The 25,051-nt window shown below is 51.3% G+C and overlaps 10 protein-coding genes across 10 annotated transcripts; 6 read left to right on the top strand and 4 right to left on the bottom strand.

Annotated features, from left to right (window-relative positions):
• Nucleotides 1-502: 502 nt before the first annotated feature.
• CC77DRAFT_946094 (general substrate transporter) lies at nucleotides 503-2,602 on the top strand (the record flags this gene model as incomplete). The annotated part of the gene is made up of 4 exons (XM_018535059.1): nucleotides 503-1,172; nucleotides 1,216-1,420; nucleotides 1,478-1,760; nucleotides 1,817-2,602. 4 exons carry the CDS (start codon nucleotides 503-505, stop codon nucleotides 2,600-2,602), a joined length of 1,944 nt encoding a protein of 647 aa, XP_018381197.1.
• A 1,180-nt stretch (nucleotides 2,603-3,782) lies between these two features.
• CC77DRAFT_998777 (peptidase S10, serine carboxypeptidase) lies at nucleotides 3,783-5,516 on the top strand (the record flags this gene model as incomplete). Its single annotated transcript, XM_018536545.1, has 3 exons — nucleotides 3,783-4,067; nucleotides 4,122-4,465; nucleotides 4,517-5,516. 3 exons carry the CDS (start codon nucleotides 3,783-3,785, stop codon nucleotides 5,514-5,516), a joined length of 1,629 nt encoding a protein of 542 aa, XP_018381196.1.
• Nucleotides 5,517-8,650: 3,134 nt separating this feature from the next.
• CC77DRAFT_945739 (FAD/NAD(P)-binding domain-containing protein) lies at nucleotides 8,651-10,085 on the bottom strand (the record flags this gene model as incomplete). The annotated part of the gene is made up of 4 exons (XM_018535038.1): nucleotides 8,651-9,044; nucleotides 9,094-9,413; nucleotides 9,460-10,014; nucleotides 10,068-10,085. The coding sequence occupies 4 exons, from the start codon at nucleotides 10,083-10,085 to the stop codon at nucleotides 8,651-8,653; spliced, it is 1,287 nt and encodes a 428-aa protein (XP_018381195.1).
• A 203-nt stretch (nucleotides 10,086-10,288) lies between these two features.
• CC77DRAFT_436499 (hypothetical protein) lies at nucleotides 10,289-11,227 on the bottom strand. Its single transcript, XM_018531681.1, has 2 exons — nucleotides 10,452-11,227; nucleotides 10,289-10,353 (listed from the first exon to the last, which is right to left on the bottom strand). Exon 1 carries the CDS (start codon nucleotides 10,994-10,996, stop codon nucleotides 10,547-10,549), a length of 450 nt encoding a protein of 149 aa, XP_018381194.1. The 5' UTR covers nucleotides 10,997-11,227; the 3' UTR covers nucleotides 10,289-10,353; nucleotides 10,452-10,546.
• Nucleotides 11,228-11,962: 735 nt separating this feature from the next.
• Nucleotides 11,963-15,069, top strand: CC77DRAFT_436335 (DUF1212-domain-containing protein). The gene has a single exon (XM_018531678.1). It carries the CDS (start codon nucleotides 12,146-12,148, stop codon nucleotides 14,894-14,896), a length of 2,751 nt encoding a protein of 916 aa, XP_018381193.1. The 5' UTR covers nucleotides 11,963-12,145; the 3' UTR covers nucleotides 14,897-15,069.
• A 264-nt stretch (nucleotides 15,070-15,333) lies between these two features.
• Nucleotides 15,334-16,726, top strand: CC77DRAFT_1024708 (hypothetical protein). Its single transcript, XM_018525925.1, has one exon. It carries the CDS (start codon nucleotides 15,824-15,826, stop codon nucleotides 16,457-16,459), a length of 636 nt encoding a protein of 211 aa, XP_018381192.1. The 5' UTR covers nucleotides 15,334-15,823; the 3' UTR covers nucleotides 16,460-16,726.
• A 916-nt stretch (nucleotides 16,727-17,642) lies between these two features.
• CC77DRAFT_946029 (hypothetical protein) lies at nucleotides 17,643-18,891 on the bottom strand (the record flags this gene model as incomplete). The annotated part of the gene is made up of 3 exons (XM_018535056.1): nucleotides 17,643-18,269; nucleotides 18,323-18,652; nucleotides 18,700-18,891. Coding segments are annotated over 3 exons (1,149 nt in total), but the record flags the coding sequence as incomplete, so codon positions are not given.
• Nucleotides 18,892-21,170: 2,279 nt separating this feature from the next.
• On the top strand, nucleotides 21,171-22,259 carry CC77DRAFT_1034744 (hypothetical protein; the record flags this gene model as incomplete). Its single annotated transcript, XM_018526890.1, has 1 exon — nucleotides 21,171-22,259. The coding sequence occupies one exon, from the start codon at nucleotides 21,171-21,173 to the stop codon at nucleotides 22,257-22,259; it is 1,089 nt and encodes a 362-aa protein (XP_018381190.1).
• A 1,236-nt stretch (nucleotides 22,260-23,495) lies between these two features.
• On the top strand, nucleotides 23,496-24,037 carry CC77DRAFT_436293 (hypothetical protein). The gene is made up of 2 exons (XM_018531677.1): nucleotides 23,496-23,650; nucleotides 23,710-24,037. The coding sequence occupies exons 1-2, from the start codon at nucleotides 23,620-23,622 to the stop codon at nucleotides 24,003-24,005; spliced, it is 327 nt and encodes a 108-aa protein (XP_018381189.1). The 5' UTR covers nucleotides 23,496-23,619; the 3' UTR covers nucleotides 24,006-24,037.
• CC77DRAFT_436669 (hypothetical protein) lies at nucleotides 23,760-25,000 on the bottom strand. The gene has a single exon (XM_018531682.1). It carries the CDS (start codon nucleotides 24,853-24,855, stop codon nucleotides 24,070-24,072), a length of 786 nt encoding a protein of 261 aa, XP_018381188.1. The 5' UTR covers nucleotides 24,856-25,000; the 3' UTR covers nucleotides 23,760-24,069.
• Between the last annotated feature and the right edge of the window lie 51 nt (nucleotides 25,001-25,051).

Genomic DNA, 25,051 nt, shown 5'->3' with positions numbered 1-25,051 from the left:
GAGCATGTCTGCCACACAACACGCACAATTTCTCACACGGACTCACACCCACCCTTTTCTGCTTCATCTCACTAATCGTCCGACAATGCTCACCTTTATTCACGTCTTCTCCCGCATTCATGTCCCGATTGCCGAGACGAGGACGTCCGCCAAGGTACAGGCTCCGCCCCGCTGCTTGTCTGGCCTCTTGGCCCGACTTGGTGTGCGCGAAAAACTTCGAAACTGGGTCGGCTTGCCTAAAAAGGTCGTTCCGGCTTCGTGAAGGCTTGGACTACGTCGCCGATGGGCTCTTTACCAGCCACAAATTACCCCATACATGGTTTTGCTAAGACTCTGGGGTTGCAGGTGATGGGAAATGGCGGAGTCGGCATCACTCTTGGTCTCATCTGTCTACTGGCAGGATAGCCGAGCTTGCGGAAGCGCAAAAGTATAAGATGGTGCTGATCGGTAGCAGTTTAGGATGTTTATGAGCTAGAAGTTTATTGACTATTACAGTCTCAATATGGATCCCGAGAAGATTGACGAGAAACGCTCGGAACATTCCCCTGACACACGCATCGACAATCTCAACTATGAAAACTCCTCGTCGTCACAGGCCGCAATCGAACAACAAAAGTTAGCATCACAACCATCCGGCATACTAGGGACCTTCTCCAAACTTGGCAATCTACCAGAATGGCACGTCCCAGGATTTGGTCTGCTGCAGGGGAAGGCGCTGAACAATGCCATCTCCTGGTGCTCCTGTCTAGCCTTCCTCATGTTCGGTTACGATCAGGGTGTTCTGAGCGGAGTCCTTACCCTCGATGATTTCCAACGCCACTTCCCTCTCATGACACCTCGCGATCGTCCAAACAACCTTTGTTGGCTCGATGCACCGACCAACACCATACCCGACCCGAACATGTGCACAGGTAGCCCGAGTATCCTGTCTGCGTGTGTCGCGGTCTATCAAATCGGATGTTTCCTAGGCGCTGTTCTCATCTTGTTCTATGGCGAGACTTGGGGCAGAAAGAGCAGTAGTTTCTGGGGCAGCTTCATCATGATTGTTGGAACCATCATTCAAGTAGCCGCAGGAGGTACTTCTGGAGGCGGGGTCGACGGATATGCTCTGCTGAGTATTGGACGTGTTGTTGGTGGGATCGGTAACGGCATGGTCACAGCGAGTGAGTACTGTATTCATAACGACGTATTGCCGTCAGCTAAACATGTTTGCAGCAATTCCCACGTGGCAGTCCGAGTGTGCGAAACCCGAGAAGCGTGGACGTTTGATCATCACTTCGGGAGCAGTCATCGTCGCAGGAGTTATGATATCTTACTGGGTCACCTATGGCTTCTATTTCCTCCCATCAGGCGAGTCTTACTCGTCTGTACGCTGGAGGTTTCCCATCGCATTCCAGTCATTTTTCACAGTCCTCGTCATGTACGCAACTCTCCCATACCAGATCATTGCGCTCTAGATGATACTAATAGCATCCAGGATCGGCCTCTGTTTCCTACCAGACTCGCCACGATGGCTTGTAATGCGCGGTCGCCACGCCGAAGCTCGACACCTACTCGCTCGCCTTGCCGATGCACCAGTAGACTCGGAGGAAGTAGACACGGAACTCACGAACATCAAGGATGCGCTTGAAGCGCAAAGCAAGGACGGCCCATTCAAAATGAAGGAGCTTTTGTACAACGGGCCAAGTCAGAACCTAAGGCGTACGCTGTTAGGTGTTGCCGCACAGTTCTTTCAACAGATATCCGGGATCAACCTCATTGTACGTACATCGTCACACACTAGTTCGGAGAAGAGACTAACCCAAGTTCCTCCCAGACCTACTATGCGACCTACGTTTTCGAGAACTCGCTTGGTTTCGGACCAGACATGTCTCGTCTCTTGTCCGCCTGCAATGGTACCGAATACTTCTTGGCTGGTCTGGTCGCCATTCCATTGATCGAGCGTGCTGGTCGCCGCAAACTCATGCTCTTTGGTGCATTCGGCATGATGGCTAGTATGGCTATCATGAGTGGTATGACATCGACAGCCAGCGAGAATGAGTTCGGTGCTCCAGTTCTAGAGCCCAAGTACGGTATCACAGCTGTCGTATTCATGTTCGCCTTCAACACCTTCTTTGCCATCGGTAAGCAGCATCTCCTTGGTAGAGCTTCGATATACAAGACCATTTTACTAATCCTTCACACAGGTTGGCTGGGAATGACGTGGTTGTACCCTGCTGAAATTACCAATCTCCGCATCCGCATTCAAGCAAACGCGCTCTCCACATGTTCCAACTGGATCTCAAACTTCCTCATCGTTATGATCACCCCACCTGCCTTCGCCAATCTACAATACAACACGTATACCATGTTCGCCGTCTTCAACGCTTGCCTTATTCCAAGTGTCTACTTCTTCTTCCCAGAGCCAAAGGGTAGGAGTCTAGAAGAGCTGGATGTCATCTTTGCAAGTGCGCATCATGAGGGCATCAACCCGGTCAAGCAAGCGAAGGATATGCCGAAGTTGACGGGGAGGGAATTGGATGTACAGATTGCGAGATATTTCGGAGGGGATTTTGAGGAGGCGAGACGAAGAAGTGTTGTGAGTGCTGGGATTACTACATGATGTGACGCGGGATGTGTAGGTGGGCTCTCTTCGGAGATTTAGTAGTAAAGCACTCTATCCAACACAGTTCTCACTGCTGGGGAATTAACAGATAATGGAGCTAGCATATTGTAAACTGGCGCTCCAACACGGCCACGCAGACCCATGCGCTTGGAGCCGCGTCGTGCCGGATTGATGCATGTAAGAAGTTGTGCAGTTTTGATCGTACCCAAGTGTGCCCAGGAAGTCGCGAGCTGGCCACTGCTCCAGCTATTGCCAAACGACCATGCTGACAGATTGCGAATGGTCCGTGGATCCGGCACATCTCTCCAATTCATGCCGTATCAGACTTCCTGATAGCACCAAGGTAACGATAAAGTTCTATAAAACCCGGTGAACACCTACTGATGGGAGCTAGCGCGGTACTATCTCGGCTGCCGCGTGGGTGGGGCTTTTCCGGCCTCTTCCCCTCTTTCCTCCTCCACCCAGACCGTGTCTGACCGTGACAACGACATCCAACTCCGTCCCAACTTCGTGTATCATGCCAGAATCATGACGTCGATAAGCTTTGCCCGCCCCGGCAACAAGCAAAACAAGCCTTGGCAGATGGCCTTGTTCCGCCGCTGTGCATAGCGAGCTTCTACTTTGGGTAAAGAGCTTACAGGGCCATGCGCGCTGCAGCAAGCTTGAGCTCGTTGACGTGAGGCTTGAACTTCAGCGCAAAATTGTCGCAAACATCTCGACAAATCGGCCTTATTCGTACTGTTGAAAAGAGTTATGCCGGGAAAAGAAGGATCAGCAAGGGGAGACTGCAGTTACTTGTTGCATCCCTTGCTGACAATGGTAGGGTAGAGTGACACGACAAGTCATCTATCGGTTACGTACCGGTACAGCCTAGCCGAGATTCCCAACTATTCTTCTCCCACGCACAGCCCGAGGATCTTCAGAGACAGATGTTATCCGTCCAATGGTCGTGTACAGAGCATCCGCAGTTGCCTGATGCAGACTAATTTCCTGTGCGCGACCATGTAGTCTGACGTTGGCCCCGACTTTGAGCAAGGGATTACGAGGCGGAAGGTTGCATGCAACGCTGCTTGACCTCGTTCTGGGGCAGTATTTATAAAGATGCAGAACCCGCTACTTAGCTGGGCAAGCACTTGCTGAAGTCTTGGTTACTCTTTTCCCCGACAAGCTTCCCAACATGGCGCGCTTCACACAACTCGCCACCGTCTTGGCGGCTGCGTCTCTGGCCAGCGCCCGCGCACCTTTCATCAAGGAGCGCCAAGTGCCCGCTGATCCTACTGGCGTCACGACAATTACATCTGCCGCAGGTGCTAAGATCACGTACAAACAGCCTGGTAAAGCAGGTGTGTGTGAGACTACCGAAGGTGTTGACGACTATGCCGGCTACATCAGCCTCAACCCAACCACCAACATGTTCTTCTGGTTCTTTGAGGCTCGAGAGAATCCGACAGAGAAGCCACTGGTAAGCAGAATCTCTGGGAGAAATTATAGTAATCTTCACTGACCATTTCCCCAGACGCTGTGGCTGAACGGAGGCCCTGGAAGTGACTCTCTCATCGGACTGTTCCAAGAGCATGGTCCCTGCAACGTTACCGAAGACCTGAAGACACAGCTGAACCCCTACTCATGGAACGAGCACAGCAACATGCTGTACCTCTCACAGCCCGTGGGTGTAGGGTTCTCTTACGAGACCACTGAGACAGATGAAGATGGCCGCTACTCACTTGTCGATCCTGACACCGCAAACACGACCGATGCTGCAGCCATCGGCGCATGGCATATTCTGCAGGCTTTCCTGGAGCTGAGCCCACAGCTCGACCCTGATATTACCAACTTCACTTTCAACCTCTGGACTGAGAGGTAGGTTCTCTCTGAGTATGAAATTGAGCATATTGCTAACCAAGTTACTAGCTACGGAGGTCACTACGGCCCAGGTTTCTACAACTACTTCTATCAGCAGAACCAGAAAATTAAGAATGGCTCAACCGCTGGTGTCGAAGTTCAGATGGACACTCTTGGTGTTATCAACGGTATCATCGACGAACAGATTCAGGCACCTTACTACCCTGAGTTTGCTGTTAACAACACTTACGGCATCAAGGCGGTCAACGACACTGTCTACACCTTCATGAAGAACGCCTACTACATGCCTGAAGGTTGCCACGACCAGATCGAATACTGCAAGCAATCAGACCGCACTACCGAAGATGGCTACCTCACGTGCGCAGAAGCCACCAACCTCTGCCGATCGTTGGTAGAAGAGCCTTACTACGCATTCGGAGGCAGGGGTGTTTACGATATCAGGCATCCTTACGACGACCCTACGCCGCCTGATTACTTCGAGTACTTCCTGAACTTGGCCTCTACCCAAGAGGCAATTGGCGTGAACATCAATTACACTAGCACCAACGCCGCAAATGTGTCACGCGGTTTCGCTTCGACAGGTGATTTCGTCTTCCCCAACTTCCTCGAGGACCTTGAGGAGATCCTGGGCTACGGTGTTCGCGTCGCTCTTCTTTACGGTGACGCCGATTACATCTGCAACTGGTTCGGTGGTGAAGCCGTCTCTCTAGCCGTCAACTACACCGACTCCGAGGCTTTCCGCGCCGCTGGTTACACCCCTTTCCTCGTCGACGGCGTTGAATACGGAGAGGTTCGCGAGTACGGCAACTTCTCGTTTACCAGGATCTACGAGGCCGGCCACGAAGTGCCATACTATCAACCAGTGGCTAGCTTGGAGCACTTCAAGCGTGTGTTGGATCATGTTGTTATTGCAGACGGTAGCCAGGTTGTCACGGATGACTACAGCACCAACGGCACGGCGAAGGCTACTCACACTGAGTCCTTTGTTCCACTGCCGCCTACCAGCACACCCAGTGCTGTGAGCAGGGTTAAGCGAAGCACTGCATAGAGCGGTGGTGAACGTGCTCATGCCGCATACTTATGCCAGGTACTATGCCACCCAAGCTACGACAAATGAAATGAGTACTAGACAACACACCGATCTGTGCATAGATTATTTTCTGCAGGCTGTGAGAAGTGATGATCACTTGAACTGACTGAAACCTTAATTAACGATCAGTTCCTCAGGCTTTTTGGGCGGCATCCCATGACGTCACGTGTCTTGATGCTGCACGAGCTGTGCACGTTTCCTCTGCTTCAACCACCATCACGATTTTAGCTCCCCACGCATATGTGTCGCAGCAGGTAAAACGCCTCTTCAAAAACAAGTTAGATATGCGCATGTCCAATTCTACGCGAATGGATCACCGCACCAGCTCCCGACGCGTAGGGTCGCTAACGCGCAACGTCCGCGTGCCTTAGTTCAGCCAGGTCCTAGAATGATCACCAATGCTGGTGTCAGGTACAGAGCGCCTTGCGTGAAACGTCAACAGATACATTTGGCAATGACAGGTTACAAGCGATAGGGTTCCTTTCCCTCGGTAACTTTTCCACCTCTCTCGCAGCAGGCGATCCGCAATGCCCTTCCTATACCGACCCAGTCCTGGAAATCCCTTCGAGTGAGACATGTCTGTCTTGCGCATGCAGCCAACGCCACCAACCCTGGCATCACGGTGCCGATTCAGGTACGACGAAACGCCGTCGTCATTGAGAGCCAACGGATGAAAAGGCTGCTATTGCGCCTAAAAACAATGCCTCATTTCCCACTTTGGCACATCCTTAGCCCTAGGCTACGCGCAATGGTTGCACAATGGGCGAGTGACATGTATACCCTATTGCAAGATCAGGAAGATTCAAGCGAAGCTGCATGCGGCGCGGACATCCTCACGGTGTACGAGTAAGTTTCTCAAGGTCACTGGATACGGCACATGTTGACAAAATGCAATAGGCGCCTATTTGTAGACGAGCGCGTATGCGAAGACCCCACCATCGAGGACGGAAGAGACACATCCCAGCCATAACTATCGAATGATGGTTCGGGCAACGACAAGGCATCTCACGGTAACGACATCCTCTTACCGGCAAGAGGGCGTGTTGACAAAACACCATGAACAGGCGACCCTGACAACGAGTACGAGGTTCCACGCAACTGCTCAGCTTGGCAAGCGTATGAAGCACCCGTATCGTATTGTGCAGCTATTCGCCCGTCGCAATCATTTTGAACACTGTCGTTCGATCTACTATCGCAGCTGGCGGACTCATCATTAGCAGGTTCTGATACCCAGCTGGTATGCCTTTGGCTAGTAGCTGTTCTGCTGCTATCGGCGCAGCATGCTATGCGCCACCGGTAGACGTGGACGCTAGTCTCCTGCCTGTGAAATAGGGCGCTGTTAAACATGGTAAAGTAGGTGGCAACCGAGAAGAACAGACCGGAAATTGTTGCTTCTCAAGCTTTCCAGTTGAGACGCCTATCTCGGGGCGGCTGTATGCCTAGAGCACAGTCCCTAACCCTGACTTTCGTTTCCACTCTGCGCAGATTGCGAACTAGTAACTGGTTTTTATACGCGCAAAACTCTGGGACTATCGAGATGTCATTGCTCACTTTTTCCGCAAATATATGAAACATTCAGTTCAGTCCTCGCCATGCGCACCTCTGTTGTTCACATCCTCGCATACGCTGTTTGGAAGTAGTCCTGGCCCGTTCTGTCACCTCTGAACCCTGTCATTCAGTCAACAATTCTGTGGTCTGCTGGTGAGGACCTTCACTAGAGCCTATCGCAGAAAACTCGCTCCCGACAGGTGAGAGAAGCCGTCCGTGCGCAAATGGATCTGTTCGACCTTGATCTCCTTCGCCTTTCGAATTGTTTGCTAGTATAATCAACAACACGCAGCTCAAGAAAGATTCAAGCCCTTATTCATTGACACACGTACCCCGACCATGACCTCAACTTCGCAGTTGAACGACCCCAGCATCCCGGATCCTGGCGGTGCATGCTTCTATCTCGACATTCCTCGCGAGTTACGAGACATAATTCACTCGTATGCCTTGACATATAAAGGTGGCCTGGCTTGTGCACCGAACGAGCTTTGTCTCTCGACATTTAAGACTCCTTGCATGCCTGACCCATGGGGCGACTTTGGCTTGTCGAAAGCTCCTGCGCTTTGGGTCCCGAAACTCGAGCCCATGTGGCCAAACGAACGTCCACCGAAGCGAGAAATTGAGGGAGTTACAACGCTCGGCGATCCCAATCCACTTCGCCTAGTTTGTCACCAGACTCGTGCTGAGACACGCGGGCTCTTGTTAGACTTGAACAGAATTCGCTTCTGCTATCGAGTTGAACACCGCAAGTTCTATGAATACGAATTCAGCAGGGAGATCGATATGAACGAGTTGTTCCGATTGTTCTATCAACAATGCAGCGCGACCAACAAGAATCGCCTCCGCCGGATAGAAATCGAGCGGACCTGTGACGCGATCATACAAACACCCGAGGCCCACAAAATCCTGGCAGGCTATATGCGCGACTACGCCCACCACAAAAACATCTCCTTTCTCTTTCGCCTTATACTAGTTGGTACCTTCTCATGGGGTTTTTATAAGGAATTGACCCAGGTCTTCAGTCTGGTTTTCAAGGGACCACAAACTAGCCGTTTCGCTGCAGCATCGCTCAAGGAAGGAAAGGAGATACCTCAGGAGATGAAAATAAAACTTCTTAGACGGTATGGTTCGGCAACGGTACCACATGATGTGCAATTCTTGATACAAGAGGGTTCTTCAGAGCACGTGGTGAAAGCGTAGCGTGGGGCGCAGTGCGACAAAAGCGTATCGAGGTCGAGCGACAGGAAAAGCTCTGCACGTGTGTATGAATACATGAGCGAAATGAAAGTACTTTAAAGATGGTACCTAGATGACGTTGGGGTGGTGCCTGGATCGGATTTGCGGTGGAGATGGGGGGTGAACTTGATTTTTCTAAAAGCTTTATCGGTTTAGTCGTCGGCTGTAGAGATATTGAAATGAGTCATATCATGGAGCTCTGATACAGGTACTGAACCAGGTTGTCATCGCGGCTTATCATGATGTCGTTCGTGTGCGTATACTTTACAATGTATGTTAAGATTCGTGCACGCCAGCTTACCACAACACTACGCTGCCGCACTATTCTCTGCTAGCACACCATTACTTGTCGCCATGTCTCCCATAGCCTTGCCACTCTGCTTCTGCTTACTCTTGAAGTATTGTGTGAAATCGTGTCTAACCTGATGAATAGTCTCTGCGATGCTCTTTCCCCACACCGGATCATCACTTGCCTTTTCACACATCTTGAAGAATTCCTTCCTCTTCTCTTCATGCGTTGGGTCCCAAAGGCGGTGGAAGTTTTCGCGCGACATGGGATCGATCATCTCGCGCCAGATCTTGATACGGATTTCGGAGTATTTATCGAGAATAGATTCGTCAAGTTCGTCGAGATGGATTCCAGTGAAGCAGTCGTAGAGGGAGCCAACGTCGGCGAAACCGCCCGTCAAACCCATGCCGCCGCTATTGTTATGTTAGTAGAACAAGCGCATCAAGGGTGTCGATCACTTACAATGGGTTACATAGATGCGCCGCGTCAGCGACTAGTATTACCTTTCCTACACGGAAACTGGGTGCGCATCTTTGTTGGAGTTTGTAAGGACTCATACTGACGAGCTTGTACTCATCAGGCTTTGGATGACCAGGAAGAATTTGCTCATAACGGAGCGGTTGGCGTTTGATGAGTTCTTCTTTCGAGAGGTCTTCAGAGTCGCCGTATGTCACTCGCCATAAGCCGTCGTTTGTGATCTTGGCAGCCATATACCAATCCGTTGGGTGAACAATGAAGTTGGAATCCCAGTAGTCGTATCGCTCATCGAATGGTAGGTAGACCTAACATGTTAGCTGTCGAATCCATACTCAGATGCTTCAATCATACATTAGTAGCAACAATTTGCTGCTTCAGCGTCTCTCCTGGATACTCTTTTCCAAACAATGCAGTGCGAACACCACTTGATGCGCCATCGGCGCCTACCAGATAATCACCTGTGATCCTCTTTTTCTCGCCATCGCTCGTTTCCACGACCGCTGTAGCGCCATTATCATTTTGTTCTACGCCGACCAGCTTATGACCCCACTTGATTTCAGTATTGGGGTAGCTTTCGAAATGCTTCACGAGGAGCGGACCTAATTGATCTAGCGGCAGCACCACCATTGAGTATTTTGAGTCTTCTGGCTCGCGGCCCATGCCAGCCAAGAAGGTTGTGTCCTGCAACCGCCAACATACACCTCTGGGGTGAAGCCCGACTGCACGTACATCGTCTATGATGCCGGCGCGATGGAAGTCGTAAACTGCTGAAGGTGCATAATGAGCCGCTCTTGGGTTGCCATTGATCTTGGTATCTGCATCGAGGATCGTAACTTTGATGCCGAGATTTTTCGCAAGGAGGACTCCGAGCAAAAGACCGGAGGGACCAGCTCCGACAATAACGACCTGGTAGTGTTAGCGACAGGCGAGACGCTCACGTAGGAACAAAGCAAACATACGTGATTGAGTTTCGGCATGGTTACGAATCGGCACTACTGCATGTGAATACTGTGAAAGCATCTGCTAACCAGATGTCATTCTTTAAGATGACATGTCCCTCGTGGTGGGGCTGTCAAATCCCCGCCTCCAAGGTTCTCCATCCTCATCTCAGAGACATTCGGCTGTGATGCAGGTGCGGGGAAGAGCTCGAGTGCCCCACATAGCAATCGACAAGAGGGGAAGGTGCACGTGATGCACTGAGTAATGACAGTGGAGCCAAGGGTCTAGGAGGGGTCGAATGCAAGGCTGGCGAAGCGTGAGCTATGACGTAGCCGCTGGAGAGGTGAGCGCGCGTCTCCCCTGATGATCGCAACTCCGGCATCAGACTGGACCCTGATACATACATACAAGCCATGGTTGCTAGAGCGAGCACGTCTTACGAAGATGGTGACGAAGACATTGCGATACACCCGGAAGTGTTGGGAAGACGCGCTCCACGCTATTGATACCTCCAGGTCGCGAACATTGTGGAGACTGGAGACGCTCGTATTGGCTGGTGGTGAGATACGAACAGAATTAGAACACACCATCCACGCGCGACGTCATGGCCATGGCAAGTCGCCGTATTGATCCTACAGGACTCGTACACGGCCGCCTCAGCATGTGACGATGCGAGCGACACCGAAACATCCGCTCCGATCTCCTGGCGTCGCATTGTTGTTGGGACCTTGGGAAGCGCAGGGACTCCCGGGCTTGCGAAAATAAGCTTTACCGGCCCTTCAAGGGTTTTCAGCCTCTTGTTCGCCACTATCGCAACCACGAACAGCCGCAACACCATGCGACTAATCTTTTCATCGTGGTATGCGTTCAACATATTTCTTTTCAGCTCGCCAACGCTGTTATGACTCGATGGTACAATATACCTAGGCGCTGCTTGATTCTCGATCATCGCCTAGGAGCCATAGATCCACTCATGTTATCATAGCACACCAAGCTCATTCCCACGATGCCCCTAGGTTTGCGACGATTGGGCCGACGCGCGCTGAGAGGCTTGGACGACCCAGTTATACCCACTGTCTCCTTATCTCGGTTTCCCTCAACCAGACTGATCCCAAGCTTTGGCACGGCCATGTCCACTTTTCTTGCTGCGCCGACAGCCGACCTGGGTATCGATGACTGCAAATCTTGGCTGTAGCGGTGTCCGCGCTTCGTCCAGTGTCGTCAGTCAAGAGCTTCATCAAACGTTGTGCAATCCTGCGGGCGGGAACTCGCTATGAAAGTCGTGGTACGCCGACTCCTGACGGCCTTCAAAAATCTCTGCGTCTCCGGCGAATACAGGCATTCTCATACTCAAACCACTTCGGCGCACTTGCGGCTCTTTACCATCGGACCTCGCGGGTTCCCTAAAATACTTACAACGCCAGTGCAGCCACTCCCGCTGCAGCGATCAAGGTTCTGGAATTTTGGGCTACGATTCTGGTGCCTGTCGCTGATTTTGGCGCTCCCGACGTTCCATGTCCCCTGCAACTTCCGCTCCACCCTCCCTTTGCTAAGCTGACGAACCCGACACCGAACCTTCTGGCCGCTGCGTTTCGACTGGAAAATTGGGTCGGCACGCCACTACAGAGTTTGAGAACTCTTCCAGTGACGTTCGGGACCGTGTGTGGTACACCCGCACTAGCGGCTCTTATCAATCCCACACACACACAACGTTGAGACTGCCCACTTTCCATTGCGATCTGAACCAGCAGCTCAAGTCAACGACTCAGTCATTCTTCGATCTTTGTCTCTACCAAATCGTTATCCATTTTTCCAGGCACTCTCATTACACAGACCACGCCGTATATCCATACTCTGTGCGTTCCTTGGGACTCACGATCCTTCAAACATCCACCTTTAGGTGCATGAACGGTCCCAGATATCAGCCTGCCTATTCAGAACTACCGGCGATTTAGCGCACAAATCGGACACACCACGTGCAACGTTATCTGCACCTAGTCGCGGAAGTCGGTGCGTTGGTAATTATTGCGAGCGCACTGGCGACTCCTGGCGCGCCCAACTAGCCGTCCGATAGTGCCCAAGAGAATACAATATCATCATGAACCCCTTTCAAGATGCTGGCCCATCTCGTCAGGCCAACTTCGAACCCGAGGACCAGATGTCCGCCACTCCTGGTAGGAAACGTGTTGGTTGGCATGAAGAACATCCCGTACGCTCACAACAATCGCCCGAAGACACAGGCTCTGGGGGGCATAACACACCCCTCGAACGGTCGGATGTGTCACATGATGACCTCCAGAAGATCCGTGCCTCGCTACGTCTAGCTCTTGGGGATGAGCATCTACCGGAAGAAGTCATACAGGAACCTATCGCTGCTCCAAAAGATGTACAGAAGCCTCGCCCAGCCATCCGGAAACCAGGTCCCCGAACGCCACCTCCGGAATTCTATCTCAACGACCAACCAAACCCATTTGACGACAATGCGGCGACCACTCCTTCGGTTGGTTATGACCTCAAGGAGAGATCAGGACTTGCTGCTCAACGCCGCGCAGCGAGACTGTCCAAGTCTGTCGGTACTTACTCCGCCCCAATATCGCGACGCAACTCTAAGGAGATCGCGTCTCCACCTGTCGAACTCCAGAACCTTTCAAAGCAATATGAATCGGTGGGCGAGACCACCGATGATGACGAGGACGACCCCAGGTTCATGAAGCGTGCATCCATGATTCTTCGTCAGCACACGATACGAGCTGCTAACGGCCAGCCTGCATTAAGCGCTGAAGATTTGTATCATACCGAAGCACCGCTCGCGTCAGGCCAAGTGACACCAGACGCTATGGACGTTGAGGATGAGCATGTCGTTCGTCCTACCAAGTACCGAACGGGAGTGTTGGGTACTCTCATGAAAATGTCTTCTAATGCAGCACCACCATCAACATCGCGCCGACCCGTTCACCATCGAACTCTGAGCACTGGCACGTTCAGCGGAGCGTCAACAGCGGCCAACTCTCCGAACCCATCGCCGCCCGCCTCTGGCTACTCGACCCCACGCGGAGGCCGTCCTTGGTTCCGAAGTCATCACAACAACCAGTCAGCAACGTCCATCTCGCAATTAGTCGGATCCTCAGCTCACAGCTTTGCTGCACCTGCGCAACAAGAGCTTGGTCAGGAGTTTGATCAGCAATACAAGAAGACAGCCCGTCCTGGCATGGGCAAGCGTTCCAAGTCTGACGAGTCTATTTTACCGTTCAAGAAGAACAAGAGGAAGGAAGAGGAGATCAAGATCAAAATCCATCTTGCTGGTACACTTGCGCGTCAGAACTATCTGCGCAAGCTGTGCAAAGCGCTCATGATGTACGGAGCTCCTACTCATCGACTGGAAGAGTACCTGAACATGTCGGCTCGTGTCTTGGAGATCGAAGCACAGTTTCTATACATGCCTGGTTGCATGATTGTTGCATTCGACGACTCTTCAGTTCACACTAGTGAGGTTAAACTCGTTCGAACTAGCCAGGGTGTTGATCTTGGCAAATTGCGAGATGTGCACGAGATCTACAAAGATGTGGTCCATGATAGGATAGGTGTGGAAGAGGCCACACCTCGACTGGACGCTATCATGGTGCGCAAAGATAAGTTCAACAAGTGGCTTCGAGTGCCGATGTACGGCTTAGCCTCCGCGACTGTCGGACCTTTCGCGTTCCAAGCTCGATTTATCGACCTGCCCTTCTGCTTCCTTCTGGGATGCCTCATCGGATGGCTTCAACTTGTCGTCGCACCTGGAAATGACCTTATCAGCAACGTTTTCGAGATCGGAGCATCGGTTATCACTAGTTTTGCTGCGCGTGCTCTTGGATCCATCCGACACGACGGGAAAGAGATCTTCTGCTTCAGCGCTATGGCTCAGTCTAGTATTGCCCTCATTCTGCCCGGTTTCATGGTGCTTTGTGCGTCGCTAGAGCTGCAGAGCAAGCACATTGTCGCTGGGTCTGTACGCATGGTGTATGCCATCATCTACTCTCTCTTCCTTGGATTCGGTATCACGATTGGTACTGTACTATATGGCATGATGGACGGCAATGCAACCTCCCGGACGACATGCCATGAGCCCATGTCAACGAACTTCTACTACCTCTTTGTTCCTGCGTTCGCAATCTGTCTACAGATTGTTAATCAGGCCAAGTACAAGCAGATGCCTTCCATGACAGTTATTGCTTTCATCGGCTGGGTCATCAACTTCCACAGCTCAAAGTACTTCAAGAGCAATGCGCAAGTCAGCAACACTCTCGGAGCACTAGGGATCGGTATCGCCGCCAACGCTCATGCGCGTTTTGGTCGTCACATCGAGAACTGGAGCTTAGACATGTGGGAGAACAAGATACGACCCGAGTTGGTCAAGGTGCGTAAGGTGTATCGCAGGAAGAGCCATGGACCCATCCGTACGCCTAAGGTCGAGCGATCAGCTTATGACCCAACGCACAACAGCAGTGGCCATACATCGCGCGCCAGCTCAGTCAGCGACTTCACACCACACACCAGGAAGATCGGCTACGGTCTTGCCGCAGCTGCCATGTTGCCAGCCATCTTCGTACAAGTTCCATCAGGATTGAGTGTCCAAGGTTCTCTCGTATCGGGTCTGACTTCAGCCGACCAGATCGTGCGCAACAGCACCGGCAACGCTACAACACTCAGCAGTGCCGATGTAGGCAGCAGCACAACTATCAACTCCATCGCTCTAGACGTCGGTTTCTCGGTTGTTCAGATTGCGATCGGTATCACTGTCGGTCTGTTCTTGGCCGCGCTCATCGTATACCCGTTGGGTAAAAGGAGGTCGGGATTGTTCAGTTTCTAGGCACGGCTGCGCATTACCCGCCTCTTGCATATTTCCTTGCTGTTACCTTGCCGATTGGTGAAGTCCGAATCGGTTCTGCTGCATGGGAGACAACGTCATCCATAAAATATCATAGAACGCATTTTCCTCTGTTGTATTTTCGAAGCAAGCGAGTCGAGCATTTGCAGGAGTTTGGGTTGTTGTTTTTCCGTATTTAGGGCAGCTTCTGTGAAGCTATGACATAGACCTAGACACGATTCCCATAATGTATTACTATCCTCGCCGCTCTCGGGCTGAGCCTCTTTCTTCAAGCATTCTAACTCATCACCCACGATAAGGAGATCATCATGTGACGGCTGCGTAGAGGATGTGTTGCCGAATCTGGTATAGCGGAAACATGCTGCCGCAGCCCCTAACTCGGCATCATCACATATCGGACTCTGCAATACTAGCACAATCTAGCAATGCTTTTTACTTATATAAGTGTATATCAGTCACATCAAGGTTTTCAACTCTGTATGTTCGTATCTTTTACTCCCCCTATAATGTAGTATGGATAGTAGAGGAGTGCCGAGGCGCATTTTTACCCCGCAAGCTGCACTTGCCAGACCATCATCCAGTAACATGCCAAACGCCGAAGCGTGTACCCACCTAACATGTCAGGCGTGCACACTGCGGCACGCCGATGTGGCTGATGACGCGCTGTCGAATGGTTGATGACACGTAGTGTCTGGTCTTGGAATTCTACTCTGGGTCTGTGGCTGTTAGCTCTCGATGACGAAGCTCGCGACTTATATATGACACCGTGCGCGACTGTGCAGCAAAAGCAACGTCAACACAGCAATTGCGAATACGCCTAAAGCTGAAACCGATCGCATCAGCTTTGTTGCCCCCCAACACAACTCGCCGACCAAGCTACCTTTCTCGCTCAACGCGCAACCCAACACAATGACTGTAACGCAAATAATCCGCTTCCATGCTCACTCAGCTTCCGAAGCCGACGACCAAGCCAACGCAGCCGTCAAAGCCCTCAAAGGCGCCAAGGCTCCAGAAAACTATGTCCTAGGAACCCAAATCCAGGACAAGCGTAACTTACAGTTGAGCTCGGAATGGCACGACCCCAAAGCCGAATCCTCAAAGGAAGCAGAAGCGTACCGCGAAACCGTCATCAAAAGTCTTGGAAATCCCGAGAAGATGTTCCATGTCTCGTTCAAAGATGGACAGTCGGCTTTTGACAACGGCGGCCCTCTATCCTCACCTTTGGTCGAGTTTGTGCAGATTTACTTCCCGACCGACAAGGTCACAAAGGAGTTCCGGGATAAGATTGAAAAGGAATTCCAGAAGTTCGATGATATCTGCACTCCGGCCGCCAAGGGTAATGGCGCAGTAACATATGGCTGGGTGTTGGAAGAGCAGGAGCACAAGGATGTGAAGAAGTCCAAATGCTTCCTTGTGGCGAGAGGATGGGAGGGTATGCAGTATTTTGAGGATGTAATCAAGACGGACGAATACAAAGAGGCAGTGCAAATCCTCATGGGATGGCAGGCGCCGTGGGATATGTGGCACGTCAAGAGGGAGTTTTGAAGGAAGAAACATATTGTGTGCTGTCGTCAGTTATAAGCAACGTCATGCGACGTGTCCTCGGCGGACACCACATATACACCGATTATATCTATTCCATACTGTCCATCACAATGGTTGGTTCTAACGGCGCAGTCTTATCCTGGCTATGCGCCTTTTGGTATATTTTTGGTTGCTCCTGCTCAATAGGTGACTTCTTGTGGGGACGTTATCAAGTACAAATACATGTTATACAGCTTGCGATGCAATGGTCACATCTTGTGATCATAATACAGCATTCAAAGCAACCTGTTTCTGCGCCTAAAAGACCACCCAAACTAGATACGAAAGACAGGATAATACAAGAATTGCGGAACTCCAGCTATGAAGGAGTTTGAAAGACAATCCTTGGACTGTGTCGGACGTCATGTACAGAAGGAATCGTTTGCCATCTAGGATTCTGTGTGCCAAGTGGTGTGTCGTTAGGCGAGTAAGGCGCATCTTGTGCTATGTCTACTCGAGCATGTGATCGCATATGACTTGGAGGAGGTGATCTCGGTGTATCAATCGAGCGCATCGATGACAACTCATAGTTTTCGACCACCGATTGACAATCTGGCGAAGCGTTTACGGGTGAAGGCAAAGGCGAAGAGTATTTTGTTTTCGCGCTGCTGAACCATCCATTGATGGCTGCACCCATCGGAGACGTTAGATCTTGTATGGAACCTGGCCTAAAACCTCTCCCATCATGTGCGGTTATCAGTGGTGGCGTCTGAAGATGCGTTGTAGTACTAAATTTTGGGGGTCGTGCACGACTGGACGACCGTACCAGCAGCGACCCAGGTCCGGTAGGACTTCTAGGGAATGAGAGTTCTGGCGACTCTGTGATCCTGGGTATTGTTTGCGATTGCATGGATTGAATAGGTGGTATGATAGAAGTCAGATATGGGCTTTTCTGGGGTTGCGATGAGTTAGAAGAGGAGCCATCAGGCGGAAATAGCGAAAGGCGTTGTGTGTACGGTGTGGTCAAGGCTGGTGTAGGAGTGCGACTGGAATAGCACGAGCTTGGAGAAGTCGGCATGGGGCTATGGATTCTCGACGGTGGGCTGGGTGCCTTCCTGGAAGGAATGAATGATTGCAAGAGCAAAGCTTGCGGCGATGTGCACGATGGTGACAGTGCGTCTGAGCTCTCTGTTCGTGGACTTGCCCAATCCAAACTTCGTTGCCGTTGAGGATCCCGACATGGTATATAAATATTCAGGCCGCGTACGCTGGCTTGTCTACCCAGCGGCGTATGTGGTCTCGGAGGTGGTAAGGGCGACAGAGGTCTTGAGGTGGAAGGATAAGGCGAGACTTGCGATAGATGATGGTATTGGACACCTGCGTCTGCAGAAGAATCCCAAAGATCTAGGGATTTCGTCTTGCTATGTCGGCGAAACCACAGCGATGACTTTGATCGTCCCGCTTCCTCATCGATGAAGCGAAGCCGGTTCTTCGCGAGGTGACTCTTTCGCAAGTCACTGTCCAGGCCTTTGAAGAAAGGAACCATGTACGGAATGCTTGCAGTAGCGATGCTGAGGCACACATGAACTTGCGACATGATTGCCGGTTCCCAAAGCCGGTATCGAGGATCGTCGTAGGATGCGACCGGATACAGCAGGATGAGGCGAACGAGCGCCGCACTCAGTACAAGCATGCGTGGCGCAAAGCATGCGAAGACGGCAAACTTCCTTGAAAGTCGTACTTGAAGATATGCCACAAGGTATACTGATAGCATGATGATGGCGACCTCGGTTGACATGTCGAATATGCAATAGATGATCCAGAAAATATGCTGCTTCAATCAGCCCCCGGTCATGTTTAGACCAAACAGCCAGTGCTACTTACCATGTTAGAGCATTTCAGACTTGTGATGTCCCATGGTCGAGGGAGCTCGCACTGGAATGCGGTCGCCATAACCGATGCTATTGTCCAAGCTGACACCAGAACACCAAAGGCCATGACGATTCGGCGGATGGTACGCTGCATTGCAACGACATTGTAGAACAAAACCAAAATTGACAATTTCGCGAGGCCAATAGCTGCGACATACAAAATCTCGGACGCGTAATAGCCTTTGATGAGCAGGTCGATCTGATCGAGCATCAAAGGGCCGGCGGTGCCGAGGCCCTCGAATGATAGAACGACAGCTGTTGCTGAGAGGCCGATACCGAATGACTGCATGAATTAATACAAGACAAGAGAGATGGTGTTGAGTAGCTTACGAATGCTAGGAATATGAAAAGGTCATCAATCGTGACTGTGCGAAAAACGATGACTTTCATGATCTGGCGTGCGCCAAAGACGATGACTGTGATGACAAGAGCGGTCCATGACACAATCCTAACGGTGTCCATTCTATCCAACCCGCCATTTGGTGTACTTCGAGAGGAGATGTATGCAAGTGGTAGCTTCATAATCGGAAGAAAAAAAGAGAAAAGACCAGAACGCTCACGAAACCGACCCGAGAGGAAATGATAAGGAAATAGTAAATTTACCAGTTGATTGCGCCCCGTAACACCATAAGCATGACGAAAGAGAAAGATATGAAGCAGAGAGAATGTAGCTGGCTAGACGGATGATGCGCAGGACATCATTGAAGAAGAGCCAAGCGTGTGCTTCAGGTTGTCCGGGGTATCTGTAGATCAGACCAAAAACAGTACAGAAGACGATCAATCCTAGAATATCGCCAAAAGATGCTAACGGTATAGCTTACTGTGACATCTGGTTCGGCAGTTATTCCCAAGCTATCGCAGGTCCAAACTGGCTAAATACCAGCAAGTGGTATCTGCCTTGCTATCTGTGGTACCAACGCCCATTTTCCGGAATAGTGTGCTGTCGTGCTCTGTTGAGTGCATATTCGACTGGGGAAGGCTGCATCATGCACCTAATCTTGGGGTAAACAGGCGCTTGCGATGATTTGTAGATACTGCTGACGGGTAGCGCGGCTGACATGCAGTGTTCCTCCCGGCGGGTTTACGCGTTAGGGCGCGGCGCCATCCTCCCCCGCCCTCGATGTAGACGCGCATGAACATTTACGAACGGCACAACGGCACTGAATCACATAATGATTTTGTGTTAAGTATATGGTTGAGGATAGCCACGTAAAGGAGGTCGCTGGTCGCGGTGCTGGAGGCTGGGTGCCAATGGTGGTATACGAAGTATGCGCGGGTTCTATGCCTTCGACCTGTTACTGATAATCACATCGCTTTCAGATGTTAATACTCTAGCAGAAAGCAGGAACAGTTCTCCGAAAATTGCAAGGATACCGGTCCCATCAATGATTGTTAGGTTCAAGTATAATGTTGTTGCCGCATCGCTTCGCTTGTCTTTTCTTAGGTCTTCGTGCAGTACCTACCCCCGGGCCCAGGTACCTCATCCTTCTCAGGCACCGAACACTTGGTTGGGCGCTTAGAGTGCTCCTGTCTCGCAGGTCATGGTTTGAAGTAGACAAGGTACCTATTCTTGTATTAGGCCTACTACAAAGCTAGGTATCAGCATGCGAAATCGATAGCAGTGAAAGAGACATAAGACGGTGACAGGCGGAGGTCCTGTGCTGTGTTGCGATAGTGGGCTGATTTGGGCAACGTCGAATCTAAATGTGTCAATGCGATAGACAGGATGGAAGGTGGACCGGGGCAGACGATAAGGCGTGGCTTCTTGATCTCGCCTAGCGGATGATGTCAGCACCGTCACTATGAAGTGATTTTGTCCCAGGCTGCGCAACAGCTTCTTCATGAACATCGACAAGATCGAATCTTTCGTATCACGCACATCGTGCCTTCAGCTATCATGATGTGTGCTTTCTCTATCATTATTACACAACACCCGAGTGTATTGACAGCCTAGAGACGCGTAGACATCTGCGGTAACTACCGGTCAGAAACTTTGTGCGGCACACCAACTGACACTGTCCTCTGCCGTACATCCGTACCAAAGCGAGTTCGATATACTATACATTGATGGTATCGTACTTTGCTTCTGATACTATGGCTTGAGCCGAAGAAGAGCCTTCGACGACTGAGTTGGTGCTGCTTTTGGAACTTGCAACACCGCGTATGATCCTCTTCTACCTGCTTTCATTACACTGGCTATCATCTTCGCTTCATGATTCAGTCGGCTGTTCTTTCAGATCGCCCTCCAGGATGAAGCGTACACACGGCGCTAGTACCTGACGATTTTCGGTCCGAGCGGCGCTTTCCGGCGATCCGAACCCCTTTGGTCTAGTCGCCCCTATTTTGGGCTGAACGTCTCGTCCACCCAAATACTGAAACGAACATCTCTCACTCTGAACAGGTCACTGCCACACACACGTGGCGGCACTCCGCCATCCGGAACGGCGCCACGCACTATCGACCCACTCCCAAAGTTTGAAGGAAACAAACATCCCTTCAAAAAAGCTTGGTTGAGCTTAATTGCATCAATCGTTGATGCTTGTTCGCCAAAAGCATGACGAAGCTCGTGGGTCAGACATGTCAAGTCTTGGGCTTTGGTGTCTGAGCTGGAGATCAACGCTGTGATAGCCAAGCAGCGTTTGATTAGGCCGCGTACGAACCCCATAAAGGTCTATCACATCTGCTTGCTTTTCCATAGGCTTGACGTCTCAAAATCTATATCTCTTTCGCGGTGCTCTCAGTACAAGTAACTGTAACTTTTAATTCTTAATATTCAGTCATTACTGCTATTATTGCCCAACATGAATGCCTCAGCAACTATCCGTGCTTCCTACATCCGCCAGGCGCGGATGAGCATGACGCCTCGTCCAGCTAGCATATCAGACATGGGGGGAATCCATCTTCAGCCACGTCCCGCTTCAACCGAGAAGCTCGAGTCTTTTGTACACGTCGATTACGTCGAACACCGCGAGAAATGCCATTCGGAGCGCATCGCACAACCTATCGTCTTCGACATTGAGAACAACCTCGACAGCGAGCAGGCATACATTGACAACCGCTACCTCGAAAACACTTCGATCATGGAATGGGACAACAACAACTCGATCAGGGTACGGCTCAAGACCATGTTTACCGTCTTCCCTTACCGCGACCCCATTTACCTAGTGGCAATCATCTTCCTTATTGGCTCGATCGATCTTGTGATCAACGCTTTCTTCGAGCTGCTGCCTCGCGTCATGCCATCCACGGTGTTCGAAACCGAGGATACAGTCGCTGTTCCTACTACGGTATTGATCGGATCAATCTTCTTCTTCGTGGCTGGCATCTTCGACACCTTCAGCGCTCTTAACATTGACCGCGGCACACTCGAAACGTCGAAATGGGATCCCGAGAGAGTCAAATATCGCCCAGCGCTCCTTGGCACACCAGAGTTCAAGTGGATACCTTCATGGACAAAGGCGTTGGACTTGACGAAGAACAACTTGGCCTTTCAGGCAGGTCTGATCGTTCTCTTCGGTGGTGTCATCTTCATGTTTGCCGGCATCGTCGAATTCCCGGGACTAGTCTCAGAAGAAGATCCCTCATTCGGTCTCGTCGTCTTCGGGCCGCAGGTTATACATGGCGCCCTCTTCCTAGGCGCAAACGCTATGCTGGCAGTATTTGAACAAGAGCGCTGGTACAAGCCCAAGTGGTCTGATCCAGATTGGCAGAGCGCATTCTTGAATGCGATGGGTGGACTCGGCTTCATGGTGTCTGGTTTCTTCTTATTCCAAAGGGGAGAGACACAGGAACAAGGTGAACTCAACGCAGCTATTGCCGCAATGGCAGGTAGCTGGGCTTTCCTGATTGGCAGCGTAATTAGATGGTATGTCGTTATGGAGTTCTGGTAGAAGTGGTCATCGTGTTGCGTGAATGTCGTGGCAACTCATGCATATCCATAAATATGCAACTATTGTTGTGGTTCGCAAGCAATAGACAAAGACAATCTCGCTCCTTACAAAAAGTTTTTCGTTTCCTGTAGTAGTCTGGTCATCAAATCTCCATCGACCTATCAAATTAACCGCATCGTTCGCTGGTGGTAATGGCCTACGTGGTGATGCCTCATAGCGACAATATTCCCAGTACGTGCGGAACCGCAATGAGAGAGATACATACGGAACTCGACGGCTACAATGAAGCTACGCCACGCCGTGCTGAGCTGGTGAAAAATGCCTGAGAGTCGAAGGAGGCAACAAGGCTTACAAGAATTGGTCAGCTGCGAATGACGGGGTACATCGTGCGATTAGAAATGCTGTGAAGGCGCTATGGGCGGAGCTCTGGGAATTTTTCGATCCGCTCGTCCCAGACTCATGGTGGTGAGGACGCAGAAGTAATGGTTCCGTTCCTCCGAGAACAGCAACCCGGATGTTGAAACCACTAAACAAGCGCGCTCCACTAATCGTGCGTCTCGTGATTTGGTCCTCCATTCAACTTGTATTAAACGCTGTGTATTAAAGGCATATGCTCATGACAGCTTACATCTGACGCTGCATGTTCCTTGAACGATCCTTTCATTTATCAACAGATAGCTCTTGCATGTTAGATCGTCGAATAGAGACGCGCATCGTACAATCTAGCATCATGTCTCCTCATCCACCCCATCGACTTATGTCCAACGATATTGATCGCTATGCTCATAACCAAATTCCGACGTCAAACTTCTTGCCAAGATGTCTGACACATCTGACACAGCTCGCATATACCCCAATCACGTGAATCGGTCTGAAACAGGTCTTGCGACATTGCGACGAGGTCCATACGCCACGGCATTGAAGCTGCTGATAGGTCCGAGTGGGCGATCGGAGGATGTGTGAACAGCTCCGGGCTATCGACGAAGGCATAGCATGAATCATGCATGGTATAACTGCCGACGTTATAGGCATTTGCCCCAGACATCCAACGCCCGCAATTGCAGGTGACAAGGCGATCACACAGTGACAGCCTCACAGTACCAGACAGCATGACTCTATGCGCTAGAATTGCGCGGCGGGGTGAACGTCGAGATCCAGTTCCTCAGGCATAAAAGCCTGCGTCGCGCACCATGTTCAGGGACGATCAAGCAAGCAACACTTCTCACTTCAGCAATCACCCTTCAATTCCATTCTCTTTGCGTCTGCGACTGCAAAACTGACCTGGTGTCACTCGTTCCAAGTACATACATTCTTTACTTCTCAACAAAAGCTTTATACCCAACTTCTCCAAACCATCAACATGCGTTTCACTATCGCCACCTTCGTCGCTCGTAAGTTCTGATCTGAGATGAGCAGAAACTTGAAGAGGTTGTGTATTGACTTTGATCAGTGGCTGCCGTCTCCATGGCCCAAGTAACACCCAACAATGCCGGCGCTAAGAATGTCGGTGCCGGCAACGGTGCCCAGTTTATCACGGGCGGTTGTGTTTCGGATGCCGACTGCAGCTCCGCTTGCTGCAGTCAAGTCGCAGCTACTGGCGACGGTGTATGCTCTGCCGAAGCAGCTAGCCAGCAGAACGGAAAGACTGGTTGTGGCTTCACCGACCCCAACGCTGATGCTGTCATTGCGGCGGCGAAGGAGCAGGTTGCAAAGCAGGGATTCAAGAGGGTCGTTCGTAGCGAGTAGAGCGTTGCTTCGCAGTCGAGGTTGTCGATCCAACAATGATAAGATGACTTTTATGATGATAGTCTCAACGGACGTATCCGCTCCCTGCCCCAAAAGCGGCCCAGAGCCGACTGACCCAAAGCGCCAAAACCAGCTCCCTACATGTCTGATCCAGGTCGTCTCTCAGCTCAATTGTTGGCATCTTGCCTCCTGGACCCATCTTTAGCACTTCTGTAGCGATGACATGGCCCTCACTGTCTTTCCATTGGCTAGGTTCCAGCTCGTTCTTCCTTTGCTTAAGCGCTTTTGTAAACCCTCCTAGTTTCCCACAAGTCATGATCTCAGTCGGCCGACTGCCCTGCGTAGGCATATGTACGACGTGCCATCGGCGCAACCCGAATCGAAGCTGTAAAGCGCCGGGTAGCGTACTGCCCGCTTTTCCTTGAATGTAGTACTCGTTGATGACGAAGGGCGGGTCGTGTGCCTCGTAAAGGACGCTGCTGTTATCAAAGGCGACCGTCGGCGCGCCGGATTGCAGAAACGTGACTTCTTCGGCACGCAACCTTCGTATGCGAAGCTTGTTGATGCGTGCGTCGAGGAGGGAGGATATCTGGTAGGCAGGCGCGTTCGGGGTATGGATGAAGGTGCCGTAGATGGTAAAAGTGGTGGCTTTCTCGTCTACGACAGCGTAGGCAGGCGGCAGTTCTGGCGGAGGCGTCGCTGGTATGGCCATGGGTGGTGGCACTGTATCGACAGGCAGCTCTTCGGCAGCTTCGGGTTCAGACGGGCGTCGTGGTGCCGTTGTGGGCGGGGGCGCGACGACGGCCTCTTCGTATGAAGGGATAGGCGCGTTGACGTTTGGGCGAGACATGTTTGCGATGACTAAGACGATGCGCAAAGGATTCTGTTCAGTCAGGCTGGCGGTGTTTCCAACATTGCATGAGGTGAGATCTGGGCGGCTGTGTTGCGCCAAGCATGCTGTCGTGTTGATTGAGGGTCTGGAGAGACGGAAAGCCCGGCGTGACGTACATCATCTACAGACCTCGGAATCTTATCATCTGCCAAGA

This window comes from Alternaria alternata (assembly GCF_001642055.1).
Source record: "Alternaria alternata strain SRC1lrK2f unplaced genomic scaffold CC77scaffold_24, whole genome shotgun sequence".
Taxonomy (NCBI): domain Eukaryota; kingdom Fungi; phylum Ascomycota; class Dothideomycetes; order Pleosporales; family Pleosporaceae; genus Alternaria; species Alternaria alternata.
Note: the sequence above shows the minus strand (reverse complement) of the source record. Positions and strands in the feature narration are given on the sequence as shown.